Source organism: Panthera leo, chromosome D4 (genome assembly GCF_018350215.1).
Source record: "Panthera leo isolate Ple1 chromosome D4, P.leo_Ple1_pat1.1, whole genome shotgun sequence".
Classification (NCBI taxonomy): domain Eukaryota; kingdom Metazoa; phylum Chordata; class Mammalia; order Carnivora; family Felidae; genus Panthera; species Panthera leo.
In genome coordinates, this window is record NC_056691.1 from 45,620,410 (window position 1) to 45,639,126 (window position 18,717).

Consider the following 18,717-nt stretch of genomic DNA (forward strand, 5'->3'; position numbering starts at 1 on the left):
CCCCTGTTTCCCTTCACGTTCAACACTTAGCTCATCATCGCCATGGGGGCATTCACTCAGGTCCCCCAGCTATTCATCACGACACAGAAACAAGCTAGCCTACATGGTTTTGAAAAACATAGAATTCCTGTTTAACTTTTGCTCTCTGCCCGTGGCTTTCTACTCTTAACAGAAATCTTGAAGCTAGAAACCACAACAGAACCAGAGCACCCTTGTGGATGGGCAGGAGGTGGAGGGAAAGAAAAATTGTGTAGGAGTGAATGGATTCAATAAAGTAGGGTGGGGGAAAGGGTGAGGGGTAGGGGGGAAGAGTGCCAGGTGTCAGGATCGGCCAATAAATTCCATGTTTTCCCCACTTCACTCTGGGAGATAATTCCCCTCAGACATTCCACCTGCCACTGTGTGCCGACTGGCTATAAATCGGTAACACCCCTGACGCAGGTACCAAAAATTTTGATATTTTCTAGGACACCTCTCAACTTCATGGAAATGCCAGCTTTTAACAGGCATTTTCTGGTAAGTTGTATGATTGTGACAAAACACTCAAGACGAGTATATTCTGATTAGATTTACGTTAAAGAGTAAGGATTACAAAGTTTTTCAGAATAAAAACCTCAAGGAGTTTCCTTTGATAAGAATTTAATATATCAAGCAATATTAATAAAATGGAAAGGAGAACATGTTTTCTAAATGCTAATACAATGTGAAGACAAATATTGGTTATATAAAAATATAAATAGAGATAGGACAAATGCAAGAATAAATAAATAAATAAATAAATAAATAAATAAACGAATAAATAAACAACAAATAAATAACACCTGTGCCGTCATTGCTTAGAGACTGAGGCCTTGGGAGATGAATATTTTTAACCTATTCTTGCTTAATACTACTGACAAAGTAGTCACTGGATTAAATATGCTCTACTAAAGCAGGAATTAGAGTCTCTTGAAGTGAGCAGACATAGTGCAGGGTGATGTGGCACGTGAGTCATTGAGAATCACTTCAAGGTGACCCCAGGTCTCCATCCTTGATGGCCAAGCTGTCTTGCAAGGTCGCCGAGGAGGACAAGGCTCTCATGATTTCCAGTCTGACAATTTCCCAGGCGCACTCACTGTATCCCTGGTCCTCCAGGTAGACGCGGATGTCCTGGAAGTACCTCTTGATGGCCAGGGCAGGGCCGTGCATCCCCGGGGCGCGCTCTCCCTCGCCCGTGGCCTGCACCAGGCAGGCGTCCAGGGCTTCCAGCTGCCGGTGGAGGCCAGAGCGGAGTCCGTGCAGCGGCGCGGGGCTCCAGGCCGCCGAGGAGCGCTCCGTGTGCAACAGGTTGAACGTCTGCTGGAGCAGCTCCCGCAGGACGGCGGCGGCGGCCTGGGCCTCCCGGAGCTGGCCGCCCTCCAGCATCTCCCGGGGGAAGCGGAAGTCTTTTCTGGCCCGCAGGCACAAGAAAGGGGACAGTCTCCGCATCTGGCCCAGGAGCACCAAGTTGTCCCTGCTAACCTGCGCGTGGCTCCCAGGCAGGGCACAGCCCAGAGAGCCTCCAGGGCGGCAGGTGAGCAGCGCCAGGGCGGTCAGCAGAGGGCGCAGGAGAGCCATGGGGAAGCCGAGGGGGCTGCTGGCCGGGCTGAGCTGGGCGGCTGGGGGACCTCGGGGCCGAGGTTCTCTGAGCACGGCCTCGAAGCATGGCTCTTAAATAGGGAACGCAGACAATTTCATTTTCTGAACATCCTCTCCACTTTTACTTCCTTTTTTTGTTTTCATTTATGCATTCGCCATGTTGTCTAAGAAGATGTCATCATTCTAAGTGAATAATTGTACGATGGAAGTTTATTTTCCCAGGAGACTTCCCATGTGTCCATCCCAATGGATTCTTATCAAATGAGAATCATCTTTGTCCTAAAGACTGAAGTGAGTAGGTATGTAAACACACAGAGACACACTCACTCACTTTTATTGTTTTAACTGTCTAGGAACAAAATTTTAGCTCCTTTATATCTTCCTTACTCTCTACACAAGAAGGCTAGATACTTCAGTCCTTAGGGCTTCTATATTTGTTTAGGGATTCACCAGACCATCTTTGGCAATTAAGCTCCTTAGAACCAAGGACTACGTTTTATTTCCCGTTTGGATCACAGCAGAGGTTGATGGTTATTAATGAATGAGCTTCTCTGATGTTCCTCTTCCTTCTGGAACCTCAGTCAGGTTTGAGGCTATGCTTCACTGGGACCACAAAGTCAGGACTAACATATATATTTTCCTCCACAGTTTGTTTGTTTGTTTGTTTGTTTGTTTGTTTGTTTGTTTTACCAGGGGCCTATAGTTCTCCTCAGGCTGTCCCAGTACCCCCAGCAGGAAGCCTGGTTGTTTTAAGGTGCTTGTGCTATGATGATTGTAATTCCAAGATGATCTTATTTTCCCAGCAACACTTTACGGACAAGGTAGTTATCACTTCTAGCAACAGTTTTCCTCTGGAGGGACTGAGTGACGTCAACCCAACCTGTCCTGGACTCACTCCCTGAGGGCAGGCTCACCTTGTCCCGAGGACATTAGAATTCCCCTGCTGTGGGGGCGCTGGTTTCTCTGTTAGCAAAACAGTTAATGCCCCTAGATCCTTGCCCTTGCCCCTGGAGCGTTTGTGTGAGGGACCCAATTCTCAGGGGCGACCCCTTCCTTTCCTGACCACGTATCAAAAGGGTCAACAGCCCTCTCAGAGGCTGAAGGCAAAAGTTTGTTTTGTCTAAGTAAGTAGGGGAGTGACCCAGTTGTAATCATTTTGTAACCCAACTAAGGTGAGTCTGCTCCTTGGTGAGTTCCAGCTAGACTACACCAGGTGGGGATGTCACACACAGGAACTATATTTGCATCAAGTAAGGAGAAACACTTCCAAAGCCGTGACTCCCCAGCAGGGGTGAGCGGGTGCTTTTTATTTAAGGTTTATGATGAATGTTTAGGGGAGCTTTGTCATCACGTGTAAAGGGGGGAGGGTGACTTAGAAAACCTACCTATGCAGGCATCGGGGTGTTACGTTAATGAAGCTCGTGATCCTCCTGGGACGGGGACTTTAACATTATAATGAAGCAGGGGTGAAGGTCAGATAGGGGAAGGGACTACAGGCAAGCTCAGAGAACCAGTATAAACTGGATGGGGTCTTGGACTCCTTATGTCGGGTGAGGAAAACAGGGTCTTGCTTACTTTTGAGACAGCGCTAGGAGTTGTACCCCGGATTTAGGTCTTCTGATACGGTTATTTCCACGCCGCCGGGTAGAGACTATTTTCCCACTCCCTTTGTTCCCTTAAAGTGCGTTAACTACTGAGGTTTTCCCATTCCTTTGCCATTCTGACACCTCCCTGGAAGGGTGCTTGGGGAAGTAGAACCAGTGGGGCCGAGTTCACGGAAAATCGGAAAAATCGCTGGGGTCTGATACGATTTCTCTTGTGTCCTGAAAGCTGTATCTTGTCTTTCTTTATCTGGGGCTCCCTTACTCTTTCTGCCAACAATTTCACCTTTTAGTAAGCACATGCTTTGGACGTTGCCACTGCAGCTTTTATGGTTCAGTCTCTTACTGAAATCACCAGAAACGTGTTGCGCTCAATGGTGACATCTCCTGGTAGAAGCTAATATTACAGGAAATAGTGAACTTCCGTTGTTCATTCAGTCTGCAGGATTCTATGGCGTTTCCTTTTTGTTCATCTCTCTCATGCTGAGAATGCAGGGGGGCGGGTGAGGGGTAGACTAGTAAGTCAGGGAGAAATAGCCTTCTTCTCCTTACCCATTTGTGATTTTTCACGTAAAAATGTTATACCTTTCTTTTCAGGCACTGGCCTATGGGCGAGGTTTGTCTTCCTGCTTCTCCAGTATGTATGTTCTACGTCATCCTGAGGTTAACACAAAGGGAAGTCTCTAATGTTCAAGACTCGAGAGGTTTTTGTTTCTCATTTCAACCTTCCTAGAAAGCAAAACTTGACAGTTGTGCGGGCATAAAGACAACAAACATAGGTCTGAATGTCATGAAAATGAAAAGGGGCAGTGACCTTTGCGCTGACAGAAAAGCAAAGTGTAAGTTGGCAAAATTCGATGCAAGAGAACTGGGGGCTGGGGGCCATGGCAGAGGGAAGCCTGAAGACCAGCACTCAAGGATACAAGGGCCTGAAGGTGGCTGCTTCTGCCAAAGGCTCAAACAAGAACCACTCGTATGCTGTTCTTCTGGGTGAAAGGACTGCACTCAGCTTTGCAAGACCAGCCGCCTGATTTTGCTTTCACTTAATGGGCATGTGAGGAGCTCTAAGGAGAGAAGGGAGGAGTCGCCAACCTGCTCCTAAGAAAACTAGCATCCAGAACCCGCGTTGTGCTAAGGAGCCCCCTCTGCAGGAACAGTGGTTATTGGCCTTGCTTGAGCATTCTACTTAGTTGATAACTCCACTCTTGGATTCTTTGGGTGTAGATGTGAGGGCAGGGTTCCCTGTATTTAGTGTGTTGCTCTGTGCGACCCGATGCCTGAGGGCCTTGAGCAATGCAGGGTAGGAATCGGCTGGCAGGGAGGGTGGAGGCGTGGCCATGTTCACATTCTGGCTCCTGACGCTGGAAAACCTTGGCCACTTCCAGCTGCTGCTACATGGTGATCTCTCACAGCCCATCCGTGAGCACCTGGGTGCCGAGCCCTGCCATCCCCAGTCCCCTCTCAGGTTGACCAGAAGCTCCTGTGGACGGAAAGTCTGCACCACTGGGAGACGCATGTAATTAACTAACTTTCGCCTATGGACCTTGTACCTCTCATCTCCATTCATTCACCTCCAAGCCCAGGATAGTGAGCTCTATTCCATTATGGACTTCCAAAATTATGGTGTTTCATGATTATGGCGTTTAATAACTTCAGCATTGCACCCGGTCCACTCTTTTTTGTCTGCTAATGTGCCCTGTCTACAGGCTAAGTAAGCATGGCTACATCCCGGCTCCTAGCCACCACTTATAGAAGCACCTTTGAAGATCTATCCCTTTCCTCTAGAATAGCTCCTCGAGAGTGTGCAAGGTAGCGGTGGGGCAAGAAAATACCTTATCAAGTCATCAGTCCTTGGCATCTAGCCCAGTGGCTACCATTGGAGGATCTCAAAACAATATACGTTAAGAGAATAATCGTGCTGATCGTAAAAACAGAAAGAATAATACCAACACATAATATATATCGTTGATTCGAGAGAATAATATAAAAACGACCAAAAGACACAATGTGAATTATGGTTCAAGGGAGGTTATAAAAGAGTTTTGAAGAGTGTTTTTTAAAAAAACAACAACAACCACCATTTGATTACAAAAATATTTTCTCTGTATTTGCAAGATGTAGAATATCAGATTGAGAAACAAACTCCTGGTTATTATTGGAATACTCACTCTCTTACAGTCTTCAACACATCTAATTTTATGAGTTGGCCTATGTTTTCAGCTTGCCTTGATTATTTTTCACAGCATTGTGAGAGTGAGCACTCTCGGAGCCAGGAGAGCTGGTAGTAACTGGAAGAAACTGGAAGGCAATACCAAGGAGGCGCTAGGTCCCGGGCCAAATCTTTTATAACCTTGGGTGCCAGTCTGAGAGTGTATTCAGCTAGGGAAATCCTTTGTGCTGAAGATGATTATAATTTCTGTGTATTATGCTAATAAAAGTGTTTCTGGGAATTCGTAAAAACTGTTGGGAGATTTCCAGACCTGCAAAAGTTAAGGATGTGGTGAGGTCCAAGCCTATCTCTCTAAAGAGGAAAAGGAAACTCATCTAAGATCTGGGGTAAAACCGGAGTAAAGAGAGACTGAACGAGGTGATATGTCCCTCCCACTTTGATGGTCTTTCCTACTTTCCACCTACAACCATTTGTGACCATTCCATAACTAAATATATGCCTGGAATTTGATGTTGGAGTATGCTTTCTCTGGCTCAGTTGCCTTGGGCAGCAGAGTGCTTTAGATGGATAACTTTTGCCTAGTTTACTCTGCATTTTATTAAATCCTGGGGCTTTGGTCCCACTTCCTCCCCTTTTTATTTGTATACAGTTGGGATCCTCTTTGTTGTGTTATTACATTCAGTGCTGTCCAGGTAGACTGATGTTTAAACACACACACACACACACACACACACACACACACACACACACAAATTATGTAAGGAAACCTGACATCCAGCCCACAAAAGAGATTGATTCTTGTTTTTCTGTATTCCCACCATTCTAAACCAATTATTAGAATGAAGAGACTTCAGGGGGCACCTGAGTGGCTTAGTTGGTTAAGCGTCCGACTTCGGCTCAGGTCATGATCTCTCGGTTCACGAGTTTGAGCTCCACATCGGGCCTGTGCTGAGAGCCTGGAGGCTGCTTCAGATTCTATGTTTCCCTCTCTCTCTCTCTCTGGCCCTGCTTGCATTCTGTCTCTCAAAAATAAATAAACGTTTTTAAAAAATTAGAATGGAGAGACATCAGGGACGGGAACTCTCAGGAAATATTAGCTCAACAATCTATGAGAACTGGCAGGTCAGAGAGTGAAGTAGAGTGGAGATTTGGGATTTTATCCAAAAGTCACAGACCATACACTTAGGTGTTGTAGAAGATCCAGGGTAAAATCCCAAAGACTTTGATTCAGGGCCATGGAAGAGCTCACTAAGAGAGTTCAGGCCACCCAAAGGGCATAGTCTCTCAACACTGTTCCTCAGCCACCTTCCCATCCCAAGGGTCTCTGGACAAGCTCTCCCTTGGGTTAGATGCATAGAGAATAATGCTGAGCCTCAGATACACTAATCAGATACTGGATTTGTCCTCAGGAAGTGACTCACTATAAGACAGAGCAGATGTATCTGAACATCTGAGAATCTGTGCCCCTTTTCAGGAGAGGTCACTGTCTGAAATATCAGTAAAGGACCACATGCACGAACACTTCTTTATTTGAAAATGACAAATATCAGTAGAAAGTATTTGTATCTACCTTAAAAATGAATAATATGGAAGCAGCAGAGATCTCAATCAAACCAATGTAGAAAGTCACACATTTCATTAATAATGTTTGTTGCCTCTTTAGAATGAAAAGGGCAATAGGGCGCCTGGGTGGCTCAGTTGGTTAAGCGTCGGACTCTTGATTTCGGCTCAAGTCATGATTTCATGGCTGTGAGACTGAGCCCTGCATCAGGCCCCACGTCAGCCCTGTGTGGAGCCTACTTGGGATTCTCTCTCTTTCCGTCTCTCTCTGCCCCTCCCCTGCTTGTGCTCTCTCTCTCTCTCTCTCTCTCCCTTAAAATAAAAACATTTAAAAAAACAAGAAGGGAAACCAATAGGTTCTGACCTCATGTTTTTTGGTCCTCTAGCAGCAAAGCAGAGGCAGGAAGCAAAGAGCAGAGGCTTTAAAGCACACAGCTCTGCCCCTGGAACCTAGGCTCTCCCCAGTTTAATCTTACTTCTCTTTTGCATAAAGTCCCTGGTCCATAAGTGCTAACAATGTCGCCACCCACAGCTGGTCCTTTTTGAAAAGCAGGAATGCTCAGAGGAGAGACTTACAGCAAGACATCAGAACTTGGGGCACTTGGAATCCAGAGGTGCCTCCGCGGGCAAGCTGGGCCCTGCGTCTTACCCACTGGTAGAGTGTGTGAGATGGAGAAGGAGAGCTATTGTTTTGACAGCAAAATTTTGGGGTGACAACTTTGGACAAATGAACTTCCCTAAGCTTCAGACTCCGTTATGTAAGAGAGTCCCCGGTCCATAAACCTCACAGGGGTTTTTATGACCTCCTGGGACAATGTGTGTGAAAGCACTTTAAAATGACAAAGCCCTATACGCGTGTGGACCTTGTTATTATTGTCATTGAATCTTTGACCCTGAATCCTCATTCCTGGGTATTAATCTCGAGTCTGTTCTCAATGGAACATCCTGCTTAGCCACCTACATACTCTTTGCTCCTACTTTCACTTGAGGCACCCAGGTTCCTACCTTCTCAGTTCAGAGAACTCACCCAAAAGGCACGAATGTGGCGCTAGACCTACTTTTTCTTCAGAAAAGATGATTCATCTCTTCCATGGTTATGCGCATCCCTCTTGCTAGCTTCTCTGTAGAATTCCAGAGTCCCAGGGCAGCATGGAGTTGGCATGAGATAGAACCATAGGGAACAGAATCTGAGAGGCAGCCTTGGGGTAAGGGATAAAAAGAGTATCATAAAGTCAGGGATGTGAAGGAATGTGACCTCCCAAGGCCTGCCTGGCAGGCTGTCCCCATTCTCCTCCCGGTGTACCTTTCTACCTCTTAGGTTTTATGACACCACCATAAGCTCCCTTACGAGGACTGCCTTCTATGCCATGGCTCTGAGAAACAGACAAAGTGCGACTTGGCGAATCACTCACAGAATGAAATATCAAGAGGCCCAGGGGAGAAGCTAGACTAGAAGGATCCCGGATGTCTTCCCAGGACACAATGTGGGCCAAAAGATGAGGCAAGTCAACAAGACTGTGAGGACCCACAGTATTGTGAGAGCCTCATCCTGGGAAGCCCCATATCCATACACAAGGAGACAAGTGGCTCCCTTACTGTCACTAGCATTACCAGAATGCCTCACGGAGGCTTTCTTTCCTTCATCCAGGCCATTGACAGAGCCAAGAAGCCCCTGTTGGGCAGTTATGTGGGCATCAGAGGTGGGGCCCACTCCTCAAAGTTCTTGAGTAAAAACCAACCACTTTAATGTGGCGAAGACCCAACCCTGACTTTTTCTTCCCCATCCACCCATGTTTCAAGAGCTTGCTCTACAGCCATGCCTGCAATGCCCTCTGGAGAACACCCTCAAGCAGGTCAGGGAGAAGAGGCAACCACAAAAGATTCAGCCCCTGGCCTGCAGAGCTCTGTTGCCCCTCCCTCACCTGTGGACAAGGGAAGGCCAGATGGCCATGAGGGGCCCCTTCTATTATGCTCACAGGCTTGCAGGGCTCCCTCAGACCAAGGAGCATAGCAAACAGGACAAAAACATCATTAACAGCCAAAGAGAGGACTCTAGGAGACCCTCACCGGGAGAAGATGAAACAGAGGATGCAGGAATGGAGACCACCCACCTCCAGAAGAGGAGACGGGAGATTAGTGGAGGCTCTTAGGCACAAGAAGCCCAAGTTCATGCACAGGCTCCACTAAAGAATAACAGCAAAAAGAGAAGGAGGGATTTCTTTGCACTTTCAGATACTTCCAAGAGGGAAGGAACAAAAACATCTCACTTTCATGCTCCCTAGGGAGCCTATGTCCCCATTCTGATGAGAGCAACAGCATTCTGGGCCAAGGATGGCAGGTCCACCCTGCAGGCGACCTTGACACCTGCCTTAGGCTCTATCTCCGTGTGGGCATGTGGGTGTGTGCAGGGGGTATTTCCTCTCATCAGCTAGGAAGTCCTCCCCCTTCTACTCCCAGGAAAATGTCTCTCAAAGAAATGTTTCCAGGGGCACCTGGGTGGCTCAGCTGGTTAAGCATCTGACTTCGGCTCAGGTCATGATCTCTCGATTTGGGAGTTCGAGCCCTGGGTTGGGCTCTGTGCGGACAGTTCAGAGCCTGGAGCCCGCTTTGGATTCTGTGTCTTCCCTCCCCCCACCCCCCTCTGCCCCTCCCGTGCTCATGCTCTGTCTCTCTCTGTCTCTCGATAATAAATAAAATTAACAAATTTTTAGAAAGGTTTCCATAAAATTAGAAAAATTTCATTGTTTCTCACACTACCCAGGTGCCTCTGAAACAAAATTTTAATTCAACAATGAGTTCTCCCCACTGAGTGGGGACCGTAAGAAGGAGAAGTCATCCCTGTGGAGAATCTACATGGTGCCTGGGTTGATGACATCGGCCTAGGGCCAAGGGATCATACAGCCTTCAATGATGAGATAGTTCATGGTGTAGTCACATAGCATCGGCAAAAACATGAGGCAGATGGTGAGGAAAAATTTGGAGGGTGAGTGTGTGTGAAAGATGACAAGTGAGTGAAGATGGGAAAAAATCTAGCTAGTGGGAAGGAATGAGAATATTTCCATCATTACTTCTTGAGACAACTCTCACTCCTCAGCCAAACGCACCCACACACAACTTGACCCAGGTTCCTCCCACGGACACTGCAGAACACATTAGGGCCCTCTCATCACTGGTTGACAGGCGGGGCATGTCTCTGAACACAAAGACCACATCTGACAAATCCCTTTTTGGGTAAGTGTCCTCCTTACCGTCATTGTGTATGACGTTGTGCGGGATCTTGTCCTTGGTGCAGAGTTGGCCTCTCAGTGTTGGGCCATCATCCTCTGTGATCTTTGTGTGCTTGGTGAAGTCATGGGATAGCTCCCTCGGGTATCTCTCGGGCAACATAAGTAAGTCCTGCGGTTCGTGGCAAGAGTAGTTTTTCTGGCCTCACCTTGGATCACTGCTCAGCCCATTGATGTCAACATGGTCAGGTGATCGAAATCATTCTCTGTATTCCTCTCCATCCATGTGGTTAGGGTCAACACCGTTAAAGGTCTGAGTGGAGTCACTGCTGAAAAAGAAGAACCGTAAAATAGTCACCAAGGAGGAGAGTCCTCATAAAATTAAGTAGAAAAAAGAGCCACTGGAGCCACCTGTTGTGCCGTTGCCACCTGGAGGAGACAAGAGGATGGGGTCAATGTAGCTCATCCTGACTCTACTCCAGTCTCTTGGCTCCCATATCCAGGCCTAGAGAAGCAGCCCTTATCTCCTCCAGGCAGGTGCGCACTTACACAGCAATGAAAGCCTGGGAAGATTAACGTCTGTTTTTTTGTTACATAATTCATAATACTGAATGTAATTTTAAAAATTTGATTCTCCTAACGTGGATTTCAGACAGGATGAGTAACCACATAGGTAGAAAACCCAGGGCTAGAGAACTCCGGGAGGAGGTGACCCTCAGGAATGACCCTTCTTATGCTCCCAAGGGCAAACACTAATCCAAGGAGAGGTAGTGGCTTCACGTGCTGAAGGACTGGCTGTGGGTCCCATAACAAGTCATATCTGGCTCCCAGATCTGTACTTTTCTCCAGAAACACACATGGGGTTGGGTAATCAGACAAGCTGTGCGCTCAAAAAGGGCTACTAATAGATCTTCCAAAATTGGGTGGGGGTGGAGTGGGGGAGGGGACGGATCCCTTGAACTAGCTCTGCTTCTGTGTTCCCCCTTCTCTTTCCCAAACTCTTGCCCACATTGTCTGTGTGGCAATTTCTCAGTTGCTTTTAAGTTTAAACAGTGTGTCGATGTAAGTGTCATGTAAATGTCTTATACCTGAGAGTCTTTCTCTAACAAAGAGGCCATGAAGTAAAACTTATTGGTTGCAATACATACACTTTGCAAATAAATACTGCTAACTGTCCACCAAAAAAGGACTACATTAGTTTATATTCAAGACCGCATCGGGCTGCCTAGGTGGCTCAGTCAGTTGAGTGTCTGACTCAGGTCACGGTCCCCGGGTTGTGGAATCAAGCCCCACTTCAGAGTCTGCTTCAGATTCTTTCTCTCTCTCCCTCTGCCCCTCTCCCTCACTTGTACTCTCTCTCACTCAAAAATAATAAATAAATAAGTAAATAAGTAAATAAATAAATAAAATAAGCAGTTTTTTTAAGAGTGTATAAATTATTAGGTTCCCACACGTTGACAAACACAGGATCTTATATTTTTCTTTCTTTTTTGTTTTTCAGTTTTTGCCAATCTGACAGGTGACAAATAGCGTCTGCTAGCAACCATGAGTTGTCCTTTTCCGCACGGTTAGTAGTTACTAGCAGTCACAGTGCAGTCAGGAAAACAAAGTTTACTCCAACTTTCCAGTCCATGTTCTGTGATTGGTATGGAGTAACTTCAAAAGAAAAATCTGCTGGCAAAGCAGAAATATAGCCGAAGGAACTGGAGCCCCAGCATCACAAAGCAGAGCTGAGAAGAACAGATTTGGAGCTGACTTCGGCTTTAAGAGCCCCGTATTTCCATATTCATTGGCAACCCAGGCAGGGTTTCCTACGCACAGACAATGCATCCATTGCTTTTGTGTTGTCTTTTTCTTCATTATTTAAAGAAATTCATTATTCATTTTTCATAAAAACTCTTTAGACACACACACTGTGTAGCAGACATATACACAGACACACACACACACACACACACACACACACACACACACACACAGTCTGTAAGATCTTCAGTTAGATGCCGGATGTGTGGCTCCACCTTTCTGGCTGCGCATTCCTAGGTTCATTGGTGACATCTAAAGGTGTGGTTTTCCTGTGTTCAGTACCTTGAATTCTTTTCAGTTTAAACTTATGAACTACAGGGGCGCCTGGGTGGCTCAGTCGGTTGAGCGTCCGACTTCAGCTCAGGTCACGATCTCGCGGTCCGTGAGTTCGAGCCCCGCGTCGGGCTCTGGGCTGACGGCTCGAAGCCTGGAGCCTGCTTCTGATTCTGTGCCTCCCTCTCTCTCTCTGCCCCTCCCCCGTTCATGCTCTGTCTCTCTCTCTGTCTCAAAAATAAATAAACGTTAAAAAAAAAATTAAAAAAAAAAAACAACTTATGAACTAGGTCCTGACCCAATCTAGCTTTCAGGACTTTACACCTTTTTGAGGATGTATTCTAAAGTTTCCAATCACATATCCAATAGACTATTTGATAGGTGGTATCTAATGAGAGCTTCAAATTTATGTTATTCCAAATTGAAATCTCCTTTTAAAAACCTGGAAAACAGGGCACCTGGGTGGCTCAGTCGGTTAAGCGTCAGACTTTGCTCAGGTCATGATCTCACAGTTTGTGAGTTTGAGCTCCGCATCGGGCTCTGTGATGACAGCTCAGAGCCTGGAGCCTGCTTGGGATTCTGTGTCCCCCTCTCTCTCTGCTCCCGCCCTGCTCATTCACTGTCTCTCTCTCTCTCTCTCTCCTTTATAATTAAATAAACAATAAAAAAAAACAATAGCTGGAAACCAAACGAAAGCAAACACATGTAACCTTTTCTTATTTCTTCCCCTTCAATTAATGGCAATTCCGTATTTCCAGGTCCTCAGGTTAAAATACAAGAAATCATTCTCAACTCCTCTTTCTTGCACATCATGTATTGAATTTGATTGTAATTGAGGTTTTATACAATTGAAGTTTTTCATCCACGAACTTGTTAAAGCTCTGCATTTTGAGCACAAGACTTCTAAAATCTACTGAAATAGCTATGGTGTGAACCTCCTTGAATTATTAGATAAACTCTACTGGATTATGATTTATTATTAACATGCCTTTTGATTTATTTTACTAATATTTTACTTGGTTTGCATCCATAGTTTTTATTTATTTATTTATTTTTTTATTATCAAGAGTTGGATGCTCAACTGACTGAGCCACCCAGGCACCCCTTAAATCTGAGTTTCTTATTTAATCCTTTAAAAAGTACTTGAATCACAGGGCATCTGGGTGACTCAGTTGGTTAAGCATCCAACTTCAGCTCAGATCATGGTCTCATGGTTTGTGGGTTCGAGCCCTGCATAGGGTTCTGTGCTGATAGCCCAGAGCCTGGACCCTGCTTCAGATTCTGTGTCTTCCTCTCTCTGCCCCTCCTCTGCTCCATGCTCTGTCTCTGTTCAAAAATAAATAAACATTTAAAAAAAAAAGTACTTGAATTAGGATTTTATTTTTCTCAAAAAAGAAAGTGGATGAGTCTTTGCTTTTTCCCATGATCTGTTAAAAATAATTTTAATATATTCACTGGAGTTTTCTGATAAATTTCCTACTTTACCACTTCTTTATGATAATTCTCTGAACACTTTGTTCATCCTGAGTTAGATGCTGAAAGTGACCATCCATAGGAAAGAGCAGGAAGGCCCAAAATTCTTGTGAAAAGTTTTCTCTAAACACGTTTTCAGGTTACTTATGTAAATTTTACCTTTAAATCCACCTATATTCCTCTGTCTCCCTCACTTATCAAGACACTTATAGGGATGCCACTCAATTACTTTGCAAATAAAACAGAATAAATGACATGTCAATACGTAATTCTAAGCCAAACCTTGATACTTGACTACTTGAAATATGTCAAAAGATCTCATCTATAGCAAGCACGTTTATTCACCACCATGGATTGAGGTTTGGTTGAGATTTGAGCATGTAGTTTCCAGTTAAACACACTGGAAATAAGGTGTGTTCCCTGTCCTAAAAAAGTATGATACTCTAAAAAAATTTTTTTTTAATCAGTATGTCGAAGCACTGTGCAAAAACTATTGTTATTGAGCTATATCCTGCAGTCATGAGCCAGGGTGTATTTATGAAAACTGACCCCCCAAATCCTACCAAGTGTTTATACATTTCATTTAATTTATTTCAACTTTTATCATTCTAATGATTTCCGGTGGTCGTGTACTTTTCAAGATCAAAGTCTTGCCTTTACTCTTATCTCCCCCTTAGCCCACACTGGTCGTTATAATTGAGGGTCACTGACATGCTTGTGGTTAATTGACGCCTTGGGGCAAAAGCGCTTCTACAGTTCCTACTCCCACCCAGTATTCTGCACAGTGTTAGAGATTTTGTAGGTCCTCAGGGTTGTTAGTAAAAGTGACAACTGTAAAAAACTTAAAATAGTTGTGCCAGTAAGAAAGTTCAAAAACTTCTGTCCTATTCCATTTTTTCCTCATGGGTTACTCTGGTCTTCTCAGGTGACTTATAAATTTGATAACAAGGCATTTTCTTAATCTTTCCCTCAATTTGCAGCATGATTGGGGCAATTATTTTCATTGTCCTGTTGTATAGTTTTTGCGGCTTCAAAACAGGAATAATGAGAATACCATATTCCATTCAAAGTACCATTCCGTGAAAAGACAACAACTCACAAAGTTACCAAAATTGAATAAATGGCAGAAAGCATCAGGGACGTGTTTCTGTTGTTGTTGTCATTTTAAATTTACATTCAAGTTAGTTAGCATATGGTGCAAGAATGATTTCAGGAGTAGACTCCAATGATTCATCTCCTATGTATAACACCCATTGCTCATCCCAAAAACTGTCCATCCCCCCACCAACACCACTCCAGCAGCCCTGTTTGTTCTCTGTATTTAAGAGTCTCTTATGTTTTGTCCCCCTCCCTGTTTTTATATCATTTTTGCTTCCCTTCCCTTATGTTCATCTGTTTTGTCCCTTAAAGTCCTCATATGAGTAAAGTCATGTGATATTTGTCTTTCGCTTAGCGTAATACCCTCCAGTTCCTCCACGAAGTTGCAAATGGCCAGATTTCATTCTTTTTGATTGCTGAGTAATATTGCATTGTATATATATATATATATATATATATATATATATATACACACACACACACACATATATACACATATATATATATATGTGTGTATATATATATATACCACATCTTCTTTATCCATTCATCAGTCAATAGACATTTGGGCTCTTTCCATACTTTGGCTACTGTCAATAGCACTGCTATAAACATTGGGGTGCATGTGCAACTTTGAAAAAGCACCCCTGCGGCACCTGGGTGGCTCAGTCGGTTAAGCGTCTGACTTCAGCTCAGGTCATGATCTCACGGTTCAGTTCGTGAGCTCGAGCCCTGCATCGGGCTCTGTACTGATAGCTCAGAGCCTGGTGCCTGCTTCCGATTCTGTGTCTCCCTCTCTCTCTGCCCCTCCCTGCTCATGCTCTGTCTCTCTCTCAAAAATAAACATTAACAAAAAATTTTATTAAAAAAATAAAAAAAAAAAGAAAAAAAAGAAAAACCACCCCTTTGGATAAATACCTAGTAGTGCAATTGCTGGGTTGTAAGGTAGTTCTATTTTCAATTTTTTGAGGAACCTCCATACTGTTTTCCAGAGTGACTGCACCAGCTTGCATTCCCACCAGCAGGGCAAAAGGGTTCCTCTTTCTTCGCATCTTTACCAATATCTGTTGTTGCCTGAGTTGTTAATGTTGGCCATTCTGACAGGTGTGAGGTGGTATCTCATTGTGGTTTTGACTTGTGTTTCCCTGATGATGAGTGATGTGGAGCAGTTTTTCATGTGTCTGTTGGCTCTCTTGATGTCTTCTTTGGAGAAGTGTCTATTCATGTCTTTTGCCCCTTTCTTCACCGGATTATTTCTGTTTGGGGTATTAAGTTTGATAAGTTCTTTATAGATTTTGGATACTAACCCTTTATCTGTCATTTGCAAATATCTTCTCCCATTCTGTTGCTTGCCTTTTAGTTTTACTGATTATTTCCTTCACTGTGCAAAAGCTTTTTATTTTGATGAGGTCCCAAGAGTTCATTTTTGCTTTTGTTTCCCTTGCCTCCAGAGACATGTCGAATAAGAAGTTGCTGCGGCCAAGGTGAAAGAGGTTTTTGGCTCCTTTCTCCGCTAGGATTTTGATGGCTTCCTGTCTTACATTTATGTCTTTCATTCATTTTGAGTTTATTCTTATGTAAGGTGTAAGAAAGTGGTCCAGGTTCATTCTTCTGCAAGTTGCTGTCCAATTCTCCCAACACCATTTGCTGAAAAGACTGTCTTTATGCCATTGGATATTCTTTCCTGCTTTGTCAAAAACTGTGCGGCCAACTATGGCCATACATTTGTGGGTCCATTTCTGGGTTCTCTACTCTGTTCCATTGATCTATGTGTCTGTTTTTGTGCCAGTACCATACTGTCTTGATGATTACAGCTTTGTAATACCTCTTGAAGTCCGGCATTGTGTTGCCTCCAGCTTTGGTTTTCTTTTTCAGGACAAACATCAGGAACATATTAAACATAGCTATGATAGTTGTTTCTGTCACAGGTATATAGGAAGGTATAAAAGCCATTATTTCATGTCCCCCCAAAGGTGATTATGTTACATTTGTCCCTCACTCAGATCATAAATTTATTATGCAATAACTCTTTTTCCTTCACATCTGAATGATAGTTTTGCTGGCTAGAGTTCTTCGTTGGAAGTTTTTGTCTTTCAACAGTTTGAATATACTGTGCGACCCCCTTCTAGCCTGGAAACTTTCTGCTGAAAAATACTTAAAATTTAACAATCTTTTTTTCACCACTATAACATGGTAGCAAAAATTAACCTTTCAAATGGAATGAAATCATCTGTACATAGGCACACATCTTCCCTTTCCCCGACCTCGCGTCCTTCTCCCCAGAAACAATCCTGGATCTGCACACATACTCCACGAAGCACGATCTCGGTTCTGCCCCGCATCACAACTGCTCGACAAAGGAGAGGATCCACGCGGGGGGCCGATCGGGAACATGAAAGGCTCTATGCGAAGTGCAGCACAGCTTCCCCTGGACGGTTAGGCCGGACAAGGGAGGGTCTGTTCACTGGACTGGAATCCCCACGTGTTCCCGAGCCTCCAGCCATCTCGGTGGGTGGGGGTGGGGGTGGGGGGCTGATACTGCTGACGGTGGGCGGTGCCAATTGGAAGGTTGTGGTGAGTTCACGCGCCCCCTTCTGGCCGTTGGGGCGCACCTAGGGGGCCTTGAGTGAGGGGTGTCTCCGTGGCCCAGGGGAAGCATGAATTTCTGACTCCCTGGTTTCTCTGCCGATGGCAGTCCTTTTGCTCTGCTCCATTTCTCACACTTTACCTGTTAGGATGTATCATCTTATATTTTTCCTAACATTTCCCCTATTCGCCTAAATTGGTAGCATATGTATTTGTTCTTTTGATCCGTAAGAGTCAGTAGTTCAGTCATTTCTACGCAGGAGTCACTGAAATGTTTGTAATCAGTCACTCTCTGGTGCAGGGGCTGTGACTCATATGGGCTTGTGTCTCACGCATCTACCAAATTTATGGTGAGAATTAACTAAGCATTCTCTATAAGCCACATCTGGGGTGCATTAAATATGGTCATTTTATAATTATTAATAGAATTATTACTTTTGTTGGGCGTATGTTAGGCTCTGAGAAATGATTGCCAATTTATCATTTAATTCTGATTATGCAAAACAAGACACCTTTTTATTTGGTCAGTGCATGAACGTATTTGCAGGCGGAAGACAATTTAAGGAACAGAGAGAACATGTGATCAGGGAGGTATGAGACAATAAAGGAACATCTATGTGTAGGCCTTCCAGAAAGTAAGTGATGGTTCAACGCATGCAGTTTGCACAGGTGTCTAATGTCGTGGATAAGGGGGTGGCGTTCAGAATGTCAGGTTTTTAAAACGGGATTTACCATTGACTTATTACATTGTTTTATTTATCTAACTCTTAGCAGGCACTTCTTGGAAATAATATCAACAACTATGTTGAAAGGATTAAATGAATCGCTTACAAGAGGTAACGTAATTTGCAGATTCGGTTGTCATCAGCAGCACCATCCTTCTGGATAAGACTGAAAGAAAGAAATCTGTGGAATTTGGCAGGTCCTTGGCGATCGTGATCAGAGAGCAGCACTGTAACATTTAATGAGTCAACAATTAGGATTAATGTGCCAAAAGAAAACGAAGTCAGCATCAAAGAATGTGTGCTTTGTTCCAAATAAATGTGGAAATTAAAAACTATTCTAGTAAAACTTTGCCATCACCACAATATTTGAGGATCTTGTTATGCCCTGAATGTTTGTACCCAAATTCATGTTGAAACCCTACCCCTCGGTGTAATGGTGTTAGGAAGTGGAGTCTTTGGAAGATGATTGGGACGGGATGAAGCTGCAGGGAGGAGCCCTCATGAAAGGGATTAATGCCTTTATAGAGTCACAAGAGAGATTGCTTCCCCTGACTGCTCTCCACCAGGTGAGGATACAAAGAGAA

General features: G+C 44.4%; 1 protein-coding gene across 1 annotated transcript; it reads right to left on the reverse strand.

The window, feature by feature from the left end:
* Positions 1 to 1,005: 1,005 nt before the first annotated feature.
* On the reverse strand, positions 1,006 to 1,717 carry LOC122204555 (interferon omega-1-like). Its single transcript, XM_042912086.1, has one exon. It carries the CDS (start codon positions 1,594 to 1,596, stop codon positions 1,006 to 1,008), a length of 591 nt encoding a protein of 196 aa, XP_042768020.1. The 5' UTR covers positions 1,597 to 1,717.
* Between the last annotated feature and the right edge of the window lie 17,000 nt (positions 1,718 to 18,717).